The sequence below is a fragment of the Rana temporaria genome, chromosome 8, assembly GCF_905171775.1.
Source record: "Rana temporaria chromosome 8, aRanTem1.1, whole genome shotgun sequence".
Taxonomy (NCBI): Eukaryota; Metazoa; Chordata; class Amphibia; order Anura; family Ranidae; genus Rana; species Rana temporaria.
In genome coordinates, this window is record NC_053496.1 from 31,584,348 (window position 1) to 31,598,550 (window position 14,203).

Here is a 14,203-nt window from a genome sequence, read left to right on the forward strand (position 1 = left end):
GCTGTTGTCTTTAGGGCTTAGTTACCTATTTTATGGCCTATTCTACATACCTTGGTATGGGTGTAGATGGGCTTCATCTGGATCACTTGTTTACAGCTTGAATGCCAAGGACAACTATTCCCATATCCCACATGCAAGAGCGGGGATTTCCTGCAATATTACTAATCGGCACTGGATTCTGTGAACAGCGATATCCAGGGTACTATGTACTAGAAGACCTCATTGGCATGGCACTTTACAGGTCCAGGGCAGTGATCCCCTTGAAAGGGTGTAGAGGCCCTGTGGGGAACGACCGCTGTAAGAGATGAAAAAACAAGAAAGTGGCCTCTATGGGACTGAGGCAGAATTACAAACATATAAAAAACGCTAATCCTTATTACAAAAACTATTTCAGAAGGTAGAGCCGGCAACTCCAATGATCCTTAACCACTTAAAACCCGGACCTTTAGGCAGCTAAAGGACCTGGACAGTTTTTGCGATTCGGCACTGCGTCGCTTTAACTGACAATTGCGCGGTCATGCGACGTGGCTCCAAAACAAAATTGGCGTCCTTTTTTTCCACAAATAGAGCTTTCTGTTGGTGGTATTTGATCACCTCCTGCGGTATTTATTTTTTGCGCTATAAACAAAAATAGAGCGACAATTTTGAAAAAAATTCAATATTTTTTACTTTTTGCTATAATATCCCCCAAAAATATATAAAAAAACTTTTCTTTTCCTCAGTTTAGGCCGATACGTATTCTTCTACCTATTTTTGGTAAAAAATATTGCAATAAGCGTTTTATCGATTGGATTGCGCCAAATTTATAGCATTTACAAAATAGGGGATAGTTTTAATGCATTTTTATAAAAAAAATTTTTAGCACTAATGGCGGCAATCAGCGATTTTTTTTTTTTTTTTCCTCCTTTCGTCACTGCAACATTATGGTAGAACACTTCGGACAATTTTGACACATTTTTGGGACCATTGTCATTTTCACAGCAAGAATCGGCGATCGGGTGCGCGGGTCCCGCGGTCACGGAGCTTCGGACCGGGTCGCGTTCACGCGCCGGCGACACCACGGCTGGGCTTAAAGGGCCACGTACAGGTACGTGGATGTGCCCAGCCGTGCCATTCTGTCGCCGTATATCGGTGTGAAGGGGTCCTTAAGTGGTTAATCCATTTATTACTATATGAGAGAGAGTAAAATGTACAAACAGGCTCACGCGTTCCCGGCTGATAAACCTTTTGTTCACAACACAACTGTGCTGTAAACAAGGCTTATCAATCAAAGCACGTGAGCCCGTTTTGTATATTTTACTCTTTCTCATGTACTAATAAATGGATTAAGAATCATTGGAGTTGCCGGCTCTATCTTCTGAATTTGTGTTTACTCACTGATGTAAGAGGGAACATCTGAGCCAGAGCACCCATTGTGGCTTTCCGTCTAATACCTACAAAAGGGTTACACTGTTTTGAGCGTTGCACCATTTGTTTTTCCTTAATTACAAAAAGTTATAAAAAGATCCGCCGGTCTAATAAAACAATGTCCTGATTCCACACAAGGTAATAATAACAATGGGATATAACATAACGCCATACAGTATTGGATATGCCCTGCTGATCAAAGGTGCACCGCAGATTTCTTTGAAACTGTAAAAGGACTGCTGTCCCAGAGGTTCATTTCACCCTAACTGTAGGGCTAAATATCTTATGACTTCTATCTACCTGTTTATGCTTCCCAAGCCAAAGGAAGACACTTGGCCTATTCTGGACCTCCAGGGTCTCAATAAGTTCCTGAGAGTGAAGAAATTCTGGATGGAATCCATGGTGATTGCTTTGCTTCATCAGGGATCTTTCTGGTGTCAGTCGATAGCAAGGATGTGTACCAACACATCCTAATTTTCTGGCATCACCAATGATTTCTGTGGCTTCACAGTGGAGGATCACCACAATTCTTTTGGGGCATTGCCTTACAGATGTCCACAGTCCTCAGAGTGTTTACCAAGCTGTTGGTTCTCGGTTGTTGGGGACCTGGGGTATTTCCGGTGTGGAGTATATGTGCTGTTTCTCAGAGAGCAATTGGCTCAGAAGCTGAAGTAAAATGTCAAGCAGACAGTATAGGTCCTGAAAATGTTGGGTTGGTGGCTTAACCTGTAGTAGTTGGCCTGGGTTCCAACCCAGCGTCTGGAGTGCCTAGGCTACTTCTCGCAGTGTTTCTACAGAAGAAATACTTGTCTCCTCAAGCCCAGGTGGAACCCCTGAGGTCATGGGAAAGCCCCCTCAATTCAGGTCTGTATGAAGGTGATGCCTTCGATTATTGTTCTTTTTTATTCACTACAGAGCTCTTCAAATCAATATCCTTTTGGCAAGAAAATCTGTTAACTCCCAAGACCAGGTCAGCTCTGGAATGGTGGATATCTTTCAGATGCTGAATACCTTAAATTATTCAGCATCTGTTGGGCTGGGAAAGTGGTTGTCAAGAAGAGCAGAAGCTGCCAATCAACATCCCCTAACTCTGCACGGTTGTCTGTCTACCTTTGGGGTCTCCCCGTCAGGTGGCAGTTGGCTAGTGCCACAGCTGTGTTCTAAATCATGTCTAGTATCATGTCAGATCCGTAGCCAGCCTACATGTGTATGTCCACATCAAACCCTTAAAGTGATTGTAAATCAGCCATCAAGAAAGGGACAAGAAATCAAGCTGCTCAAGGAGAAAGAGGTCCCAGAAGACAGCAGGGACCAGTGAGGGTGTGAAGCGTGACTCGCGCATGAGCAGTTTGGAACTGGGAAGTGAAGCCGTAAACGCTTCACTTCCGGATTTCCTCACCGATGATGGTGGCAGGGGCAGCCGAGAGACAAGCGATTGCTCGGCTTCGGTTGCTGACATCGCGGGCACCCTGGACAGGTAAGTGTCCATTTATTAAAAGTCAGCAGCTGCAGTATTTGTAGCTGCTGGCTTTTAATATTTAATTTTTTTAAGCGGACCTCCGCTTTTAAGCAGGACAATGCTGAACCACATACAGCATCTATAACAACAACATAGCTTTGTAGTAGAAGAGTCTGGGTGCTTAACACTCCTCACATGCTTACCACAATCTGAGACGGAGGCATAGGACAGATAAATGTACAGTAAAGAGCCAGGCAGGGTGGAATAGCAAGAAACCATGGTGGTGTCGGCCTGGATTCACACAAACAGTGTGGACGTCTGCTCACACCATAGGCCTTCAGCTTGGTAGGTATCTGCTAATGACTTTAAATGATAAGTGACAGACTCCTCTGTCCCCAATGGGCCAGCAGCATCAATGGTGACCAGATATAATCTGGGTGTCACCGTGTACCCTTAATGAGGAAGGTCCACTAAGAGAACAGGCAAGGTAGTAATGGCAGGAAACCACGATGGTGTCCACCTGTCATAGGCGATAAACAGCAGTGTGGACCACTGCTCACACCTTAAGCCTAGATCCTTAACTGTGATTGCTGGTGGGCACGCTGTCTGCGCATACTTCCAGCTCACCACCATGCTTGGCTTAACTGGCCTGCCTGCAGTCCAGACCTTTCACCATTTGGAAATATTTGGCACATCTTTAAAAAATACAATAAAGAAGACCCAGGACTGTTAAGCAATTAGAATCCTATATTAGGCAAGAAATTGGCAGCATTCCTCTCCCAAAACTCCAGCAACTGGTCTCAGTTCCCAGACGTTTACAGAGTGTTATTAAAAGAAGGGGGGGGGGTGCTACACTGTGATAAACATGGCCCCACCCCAACTTTTTTTGAGACGTGTTGCTGCCATCAATTTCAAAATTGTTTCCTTTTTTTTTTAAAAAATTTTCTCTGTGTAACCTCTTCCCGTCCGCGCTAAAGCCGAAAGACGGCTACACATGGGCTCACACTGCGGGGAGGGTGTCTAAGGACGTTCTCCTGTGTTCACGCTGCCCGCGCGCCCTGTGACCGGTGTGTCCTTAGGACGCAGCTGATCACAGATCATGGTAAAGGGTCAGTGGCCTTTTACCACGTGATCATCTGTGTCCAATGACAGCTGATCACGTTGTAAACAGAAGCCAGTTACCGGCATTCCTTTCCTCACACTGACAGCGTGAGGAGAGAAGAGCTGATAATCAGCTTGTGTGAAAGGGACATCTACACTGATAAGCAGTGTCCTGCTTATCAGTGTGGTCCCAACAGTGCCCACCAGTGCAACCTCATCAGTGCCCATCAGTGAGGGAGAAAAATTACCTGTTTACAAAATAGTATAACAAGCTATGAAAACCTTTTTTTTTTTTTTTGGTCTTTTTTTTCCGTTTTATTTAGTAAAAAAAGAAAAAACAGTGGTGATTTAAATACCACCAAACGAAAGCTCTATGTACCATATTTATCGGGGTATTGCGCGCTCCGGCATATAGCGTGCACCCCTAATTTTGACCCTAAAACCCTGTAAAAAAAACATTTTATTACTTACAGTTTTGGTGTCTTGCCCGGCGTCCATCGGCGGCCTCGTCCGGTCCGGCGTCCGTCTGCGGCCTCGGTGGTGTCCTCCCGGCTTCTCCCGCGCTGTCTTCATGTTGAATCCCCGCTTCCCGCGCTCAGTTTGAAGCCTCCGCTGACGTATACCGAGCGCAGTACACTGGGGTATATTCGGCCAGGCTCGGCTTCTCACGCATAAACGTCACAGAGCGTGACTACGAGCGAAGCCGAGCCTGGCTGAATGTACCCGAGTGTACTGCGCTCGGTATATGTTGGCGCAGGCATTCAAACACGGCGCGGGAAGCAGGTATCGGCGTATATCCGCGCACCCACGATTTTGCCCTGATTTTCAGGGCAAAACAGTGCGCGGTATACGCCGATAAATACGGTATGTGAAAAAAATATATAAAAATTTCATATGGATACATTGCAGGGATGTGCAGTGAGGTCAGTGGCTGGTGAGGCACTGGCTAGTATCAGAGTCAGATACACACAGGTTACATAAGTCGCGTTACAGCAAGAGCAAAAATTCTAGCACTAGACCTCTGTAACTCTAAACATGTAACCTGTAAACAATTTTAAACCGTCTCACATGGAGATTTATAAGTACTGAAGTTTGGCGCTATTCCACAAGTGTGCGCAACTTTAAAATGCGACATGTTGGGTATCTATTTACTCGGCGTAACATTATCTTTCACATTATACAAACAAATTGTTAGTGTTGATTTTTATTCATGAAACATTTTTCCCCCCCCAAAAAACGCATTTAAAAGGATTGCAGTGCAAATACTGTGTCACGGATTTTTTTTTACATGTAGGAGAGAAGTGTCAGAATTGGCCTGGGTGGCAAGGGGTTAATTACCATAACCAAGTAATGTGCAAATAATTATTATATATTATTTTTAAGGTAATTTACTATATTTTCAAAATCTGTACACAAGCAGGTGGCTTAAAGGAAAAATGACTGAAGTTTGAAGTTATAACTTCCAACCAGTAATATCACAGTAAATGGATAAATAATAACGTATGTTATAATGTATATAGCATATAGATATATGGCAGGCGGCAGATCATTCTCCCTCTTCACTGTGTGAGAAAAACATGGGATTGTGGGTAAATATTTTGGCCCAGATTCACAAAGGACTATCTCCTGATACGCTGTCGTAAGTCCGAATGTGATTCATAGAATCAGATACGCCTCACTGTTGCCAAGCTATGAGCTGCGTAAGTCTACTACGCCGTCGTATCTTGGGTGCATATTTACGCTGGCCGCTAGGGGCGCTTCCGTATATTTCCGCGTTGAATATGCAAATAAGCTAGATACGCCGATTCACAAACGTTCTTGCGCCCGGCGTAATAATATTCGCTGTTTACGTAAGGCGTACGACTGGCGTAACTTTACCCCTCATAAAGCAGGGGTAAGTCATGTTAAGGTATGGATGTCGGAAACGTCAGAACAGCGTCGTATTTTACGTTGTTTGCGTAAGTCGTACGTGAATGGGAATTGGCGTAGGTTACGTTCACGTCGACTAAGCATTGAGCCGGCGTAATTTAGGGAGAAAATTCGACGTGATACTGAGCATGCGCGTGCATGCGCCATTCGTTAGACGTGGGGTCACGATTCATTTCCATACAACACGCCCCTGCCAGCCTACTTTGAATTACGCAGGCTTACGCCGGCCAATTTACGCTACGCCGCCTCAACTTAAGGAGCAAGTGCTTTGTGAATACTGCACTTGCCTGTCTAAGTTGCGGCAGGGTAGCGTAAATGGGATACGCTACGCCCGCACAAAGATACGCCCAGATACGTGAATCTGGCCCTATATACATAAACACATGTTTTTTCTTTTTGTAGGTAAGAGGACTGGGCTGGAAGGGAGTAATTGTCTTTTAGACACACCCCCTTCTATCACACTGCAGTGAAAGGCATGCCTCCACTGCAGCATTTTTATTGGACAGCTTGGACCAATGGTACTTTACCTCCAAGCTGTCCATTGAGCTCAGTGCCTCTGACAAGAAGTGAGGAGAGTCACTGTGAGCTCATCCTCTCAGTCCCCTGCAAACAGTGTGTGCCAGGTTGTATTTAAACTGGCTGCTCTGTATGTAGCTTCTGACAGGAAGCCCCATATCTCTGAAACTATAGGTCATAAGAGCTCCACATTTTTACCAGTGGTGGGGTAGGACATATGCTAAGTCTCTATGACCCAAGGTCGCCAAACTACGACTCTCGATCTCTTTTTTTTTGGGGGGGGGGGGTAGGGTTAGGGTTTTCCCTTGAAGAATAACGATAGGACTCAGGAATTACAACAGGGACGTCCCCCTGAGTTCAAAGGTCACAAGGCGGGTTCCCAGAGGTCAAAGGTCACGAGGCGTGGCTGACCCATCCCCCCATTAAAGTGTACCACCTACCCCAACTAAGTCGGGGAATGAACAAGTCGGGGAAAGTGCTTTGCGCCTGCCTCCACTGACTGCACGTCCATGGTACATTGTAGCATGATTGCGCATTTGTCATACAAAGTACAGCAGCGCTGAAAGCTGGAAATTGGCCTGGGCAGGAAGGGGGTAAAAGTGCCCAGTAGGCAAGTGGTTAAACATTTGACTTGTTTTCTATTGTGAATAAAATATGGGTTTTTGAGATTTGCAAATCATTGCATTCTGTTTTTATGTAGATTTTACACAGCGTTTCAACTTTTTGGGAATTGGGGTTGTGGAATGTAATTTCTGTAATGTTTCTACTGAGATTGTGTCCTTTTTAGTTAAAAAACAAAAAACCCCACTTAACTGGCCAAGAGACCGAGGGCCAGATTCTCAGAGGAGATACGACAGCGTATCTCCAGATACGCTGTCGTATCTCTGAGTCCGGCCAGTCGTATCTATGCGCCTGATTTATAGAATCAGTTACACATAGATTTCTATTAGATCCGACCGGCGTAAGTCTCTTACGCCGTCGGATCGTAACTGCATATTTACGCTGGCCGCTAGGGGCGTGTACGCTGTTTTATGCGTCAAAATATGTAAATCGGCTAGATACGCGAATTCACGAACGTACGCCCGGCCGACGCAGTACAGATACGCCGTTTACGTTAGGCTTTTCCCGGCGTAAAGTTACCCCTGCTATATGGTGGCGTAAGTGCGGCGTACTTAAGTATGGCCGTCGTTCCCGCGACAACATTTTTAAATTTTACGTCGTTTGCGTAACTCGTCCGTGAGTGGGGCTGGACGTAATTTACGTTCACGTCAAAACCAATACGTCCTTGCGGCGTATTAGGAGCAATGCACACTGGGAGATTTCCACGGACGGCGTGAAAAACGTCAATCATGTCGGGTCACAGCACATTTACAAAAAACACGCCCCCCTGTTCCAAATTTGAATTAGGCGGGCTTACGCCCCCGCCGCAACTTACGGAGCAAGTGCTTTGAGAATACAGCACTTGCCTGTCTAAGTTGCGGAGGCGTAACGTAAATCGGATACGTTACGCCCGCACAAAGTTACGCAAAACTACGAGAATCTGGCCCTTCGTCTCTTGGCCAGGTCTCTAAACCCTGATGCTGTGTCATATGGTTCTGTGAATTGTCCACTGCTTATTGCTCTGCAGCTCCAGTATGCAATTTAAAGCGTGAGTTCACCCATTTATTAATTTTTTTTCTCTTTTCCCCTTAGATTCCTGCTCGTTTTGTCTAGGGGAATCGGCTAGTTGTTTTAAAATATGATCTGTACTTACCCGTTTTCGAGTTGCATCGTCTCCGTCGCTTCCGGGTATGGGTCTTCAGGACTGGGCGTTCCTTCTTGATTGACAGTCTTCCGAGAGGCTTCCGACGGTCGCATCCATCGCGTCACTAGTAGCCGAAAGAAGCCGAACGTCAGTGCGGCTCTATACTGCGCCTGCGCACCGACGTTCGGCTTCTTTCGAAAAATCGTGACGCGATGGATGCGACAGTCGGAAGCCTCTCGGAAGACTGTCAATCAAAATAGGAACGCCCATTCCCGCAGCCCATACCCGGAAGCGACGGAGAAGATGCATCTCGTAAACCGTAAGTACTGCTCATATTTTAAAACAACTAGCCGATTCCCCTAGACAAAACGAGCATCCATCTAAGGGGAAAAAGTATATTGTAGGGGTGAACCTCCGCTTTAATGCAAGATATACCTCAGTTGGCTTTATCCTCTACGACACTTGAAACTTTCTCCAATGTAATTGCTGCGACATGTGTGGGAATAAAAGGCTTGTGCCTGTAGAGTGGTGCAGTGCTGTCTGTCCTGTCATTGTGCTAAGTGTGTCATCATCACCATAGATATATCTCCGCTCCATGCAATGGACAGTATTTGTCCCTGACCCTGGCTGCCAGCCATGCCCTCTATTCTGCACCGAATATTCTGTCCTTTTCATATTGTGTTCTGGAATTCTGAACAAAGCACCGCAATCACTCACTAAGTTTTTGTCCTTTTTTGTCTCTTTGCAGTTCGACAAGGTTAAGCAGGAGCGCGACGAGGCCGTCAGAAAGCTGGAGGAATTCAGCAAAAGTGAGTGACAGTCCTTAAAGAGACCCCCGCCCCGGGGTTGGTGGTGTTATTATTGAAGATTTATATAGCGCGGTTGGGTCCCGTGGTGCTGTACAAAGTGTTGCAAATAAAGCTGACGCTGAGAAAGGAGCAGATTGTATGCAGCGGAGGCAGCTGGAGCCGGTATGTCAGACCCAGACGGGAGCGCCGATTCAGCAGGAGCCGCGTTACAGGACCCTGCATGTGACCGGCTGGAACAAATAATGCGCTACTATAGGGAGGAACGCTAATTAGAACATTTGGGATTTCGGTGTTAGTATGTAGCAGCTGTGTTGCTGAATGTTTCAGAGGTTTAACAAGAAGCCATCACAGCTCTGGGAAATACAGAAATCCTGATGGCCATTCTAAATTATTAGAATTGTGTCCGATTACTTAGAAAATATTTATTGTTGCCCCATGTTTTCATTCTTAAAGCGGAGGTTCACCCATAGAGAACACTTTTTCCCCTTAGATTCCTGCTCGTTTTGTCTAGGGGAATCGGCTAGTTGTTTTAAAATATGATCCGTACTTACCGTTTACGAGACGCATCTTCTCCGCCGCTTCCGGGTATGGGCTGCGGGACTGGGCGTTCCTTCTTGATTGACAGTCTTCCGAGAGGCTTCCGACGGTCGCATCCATCGCGTCACGATTTTCCGAAAGAAGCCGAACGTCGGTGCGCAGGCGCAGTATAGAGCCGCACCGACGTTCGGCTTCTTTCGGCTACGAGTGACGCGATGGATGCGACCGTCGGAAGCCTGTCGGAAGACTGTCAATCAAGAAGGAACGCCCGCTCCCGAAGACCCATACCCGGAAGCGACGGAAGAAGATGCATCTCGTAAACGGGTAAGTACTGCTCATATTTTAAAACAAATAGCCGATTCCCCTAGACAAAACGAGCAGGAATCTAAGGGAAAAATAGGAAAAAAAAAGGAATTGGGTGAACTCCCGCTTTAAGCTTTGAATGTTACAGGGGAATCTGAGGTTGCAGCTTAATCTGCTTCCCTAGTTCCTCCTTTTAGCAATTGCAAAGATGATGGATGACATTTTTAAAGTTATTTCTTGCAGTACTGCTGTTTCTTCTAGGGCAGGGTTCCCAAACTGTGGCCTGCGGGCCAGATATATGTCCCTTCGGGACACTTTTCCTCCCACTGACACCAATGATGGGTCACTTTTTCTCCCACTGACACCAATGCTGGGTCACTTTTTCCTCCCACTGACACCAATGATGGGTCACTTTTCCCTCCCACTGACACCAATGATGGGTCACTTTTCCCTCCCACTGACACCAATGATGGGTCACTTTTCCTCCCACTGACACCAATGATGGGTCACTTTTCCTCCCACTGACACCAATGATGGGTCACTTTTCCTCCCACTGACACCAATGATGGGTCACTTTTCCTCCCACTGACACCAATGATGGGTCACTTTTCCCTCCCACTGACACCAATGATGGGTCACTTTTCCTCCCGCTGGCACCAACAATAGGTCACTATTCCTTCTACTGTCACCAGTAATGTGGCGATATTCCTCCTACTGACCAGAATTGGGGAACTATTCCACCTACTGACACCAGTTATGGGGCACAATGCCCCCCTCTGATACCAACAATTGGCAATATTTCCCCCACCAATACCAATGATGGGGCACTATTCTTCCTACTCAAATCAGTGATGGGGCACTATTCCACCCACTGATACCAATGATGGGTCACTATTCCTCCTACTGAAACCAGTGATGGGGCATTATTCTTCCCACTGAAACCAATGATGGGGCACAATGCCTCCCTCTGATACCAACAATTGGCAATAGTTCCCCCATCAGTACCAATAATGGGGCAGTATTCCTCCTCCTACTGATCACAAGTGCTATAAAAAGAAATCTTATTCCCACTGACAACCAAGCCTGAGGCATTTTCTACTCCCACTTGCCTCCCTAAATTCTGAAGGGCAGTAATCTGGCCCTTAGTTTAGAAAATTTGGAGACCCCTGTTCTAGGGAAAAGGAGAACCACCTGATCTTACCTGATCCGCCCCCAGCAGATGGTGCTATACCATATTTAACAGTTGACCCTGCATTGGTCTTGATGATGTCGGGACCTTAGACTTAGAGTGCAGGGAGAAGACACTGTGGCATCTGGGCTAGCAGCATAGATAGGGTAAGTAAATCTTTTTAAACAAGTCTCCTAGATCTTAAAGCGGAGCCCCCTAAGTAAAAATTCAAGCAGTTACACAAATACTTACCTACGATTTTCAGATCGGCTCTCGGGTGCTGCTGCCGCCATTAGCGGTAAGAGAAACCAGCAGTGAAGCCTTTCGGCTTCACAGCCGGTTCCCTACTGTACATGCGCTCTACGCTTTCTAACTGGCCTGGTGGCGGAGGAGGGGTGCCGAATTTTGAAGGGACGTCGCTGGGACGCAGTCTCCCCGAAGTGGGAATGGTTACCTGTCAACAAACAGAGGGGTGCCAAATGTGGCACCGGAGGGGGGGGAGGAAGCAGATAAGCGGAGCTTCCACTTTTGGGTCCTGTGCGCTTATCACATAGCGGGAACAAGCTTTCCCGCCCGCAACTTTGTGTGCGCAATTTTCATGCTATTCCTTGTGTCTTACATAGTACATCCTATCCATTTGTACGGGCTGCCCCAGCGGGTTAAAGGGAAAAGAAAATTGTGCTGATTCCCCCATCCACACATTGGAGGATTGTATTGTGTTCTCATGGTGGGGAGCCCTACCGCTATGGTTTTGTGTTCTCACGGTGGGGAGCCCTCCCGCTATGGTTTTGTGTTCTCACGGTGGGAAGCCCTACCGCTATGGTTTTGTGTTCTCATGGTGGGAAGCCCTACCGCTATGGTTTTGTGATCTCATGGTGGGGAGCCCTCCTGCTATGGTTTTGTGTTCTCACAGTGGGGAGCCCTCCCGCTATGGTTTTGTGTTCTCATGGTGGGGAGCCCTACCGCTATGGTTTTGTGTTCTCATGGTGGGAAGCCCTACCGCTATGGTTTTGTGTTCTCATGGTGGGAAGCCCTACCGCTATGGTTTTGTGATCTCATGGTGGGGAGCCCTCCTGCTATGGTTTTGTGTTCTCACAGTGGGGAGCCCTCCCGCTATGGTTTTGTGTTCTCATGGTGGGGAGCCCTACCGCTATGGTATTGTGTTCTAACAGTGGGGAGCCCTTCCCGCCATTAGCATTGAATGATTAGCGTTGCCTACTATAGCCACTGATCGTTTGGAAAAATCCTGACATGGTTGCTGTACAGAAATCTATTGGTAGATGGACTTCTGTACCACATGCATGGGACGAAATTTAGCTGGTCCTTGCTAAACCGGCCTAATTACAACCCATGTACTGTATGTTATATGGCTGGCATTTGTCCTCCATTCAGTCAACATTCCTAAACTGGCTGTGAGCAGTGAGGCTGGACTTGAGACGATGGATTATTTTCTTTTTTTAATGATATTCCTCTGCCTACTTCTCAACTAGGGTCGAACAATCAGTAAAAGTGAAAAGTCGCGTTTTCGCAATATTGTCGCTTTCTCGGGATCCAGGCCTTCAATAAAACATATAATATGGCTGTGCAGAATAACGGTAGAACATATAATGCCACCATGTTTAATACATCAATCAAAACATACAAAAATAAATATATTAAACAACTTAAAGAGGAACTGCAGTCTGCTCACATCATTTGTAATAAAAATGTCTTTGCCATTCTGAAGCTTCCCTCCAAACACTTTGCATATTATTAGTGGGAATGCTTAATAGCGCCTTGAGGCGATTAAGTTCGCATTTGTTTGCGCTATATAAGTTTCTCACTCACTCACTCACTCACTCACTAGTGTTATTCGTTTTTGGGCTAGGCCCCTTAGTTCCAGTGAAGGGAACTCCTAAGGCGTCAGCATACCAAGACATTTTTGAAAATTTCATGCTCCCAACTTTGTGGGAACAGTTTGGGGACGGCCCCCTTTCTGTTTCAACATGACTGCGCACCAGTGCACAAAGAAAGGTCCATAAAGACATGGCTTAAGAGTTCCCTTCACTGGAATTAAGGGGCCGAGCCCAACCCCTGAAAAACAACCCCACGCTATAATCCCCCCTCCACCAAATGATTTGGACCAGTGCACAAAGCAAGGTCCATAAAGACACGGATGAGCGAGTTTGGGGTGCAGGAACTTGACTGGCCTGCACAGAGTCCTGACCTCAACCAGATAGAACATCTTTGGGATGAATTCGAGCAGAGACTACGAGCCAGACCTCATCCAATATCAGTGCCTGACCTCACAAATGCGCTTCTGGAAGAATGGTCAAACCTTCCCATAGACGCACTCCTAAACCTTGTGGACGGCCTTCCCAGAAGAGTTGAAGCCGTTATAGCTGCAAAGGGTGGGCCAACTCAATATTGAACCCTACAGACTAAGACTGGGATGGCGTTAAAGTTGATGTGTGTGTAAAGGCAGGTGTCCCAATATTTTTGACCAGATAGTGTATATATACGTTGTGGTTTACTGGGATTATGGCTGATTACCGATGTCTTCTGGGCTTACTGTTCCTTCGGCTCGCCCGAGAAACAATCTGACGATGTGACCGGCTGGTCACAGAGGCTATAAAACACTAGATCGTCTTTAATCGCTTCTATGGCCTTTGGAGGACCGGAGCGATGTCATGATGTCACTTCTGGTCCAGGGTGTAAAAGTAAACCATTTAAAAATAAAAGCAAAAGATCACTTTTTTTTTTTTGCTTTTAAAATAAAGATATTTAGGGTCTTTTTGACCCCAGATCTCTCCGTATAGAGGACCTGTCATGGCCCTATTCCAAGGGATGTTTACATTCCATTCATACAGTGTAAAAATAAAATAAATAAATAGAAATATAATTTTTTTTTTTTATATCGCTCCCCCGGATCCATCCATGCTTTCGCGCAGAAGTGAACGCATACATAAGTCGCGCACTTATATATAAATGGTGTTCGCACCACACCAGTGAGGTAGAGCGAGAGCAATAATTCTAGCACTAGATCTCTTCTGTAACTCCAAACAGGTAACCTGTAAAGGCGCTTAAAGCGTTGGAGATATTTAAGTACCGTAATTTGTTGTCATTCCACATGTTGGGTATGTATTTACTCGGCTTAACATAAAAATTGTGGTATATATTGTGTTTTTTTTTTATATTTATAAAAAAAATAAAAAATACAAATAAATACTGCTGCGCAAATACGTGTGACA

General features: G+C 45.9%; 1 protein-coding gene across 8 annotated transcripts in view; it reads left to right on the forward strand.

Moving 5' to 3' along the window:
* SHTN1 (shootin 1) overlaps positions 1-14,203 on the forward strand; it is a 148,978-nt gene that overhangs the window by 28,946 nt on the left and 105,829 nt on the right. For all 8 annotated transcript variants that reach the window (XM_040361496.1, XM_040361498.1, XM_040361499.1 and 5 more), the window contains exon 3: positions 8,905-8,965. In XM_040361496.1, coding sequence (XP_040217430.1) covers positions 8,905-8,965 — 61 coding nt within the window. The remainder of the gene's footprint in view (positions 1-8,904; positions 8,966-14,203) is intronic.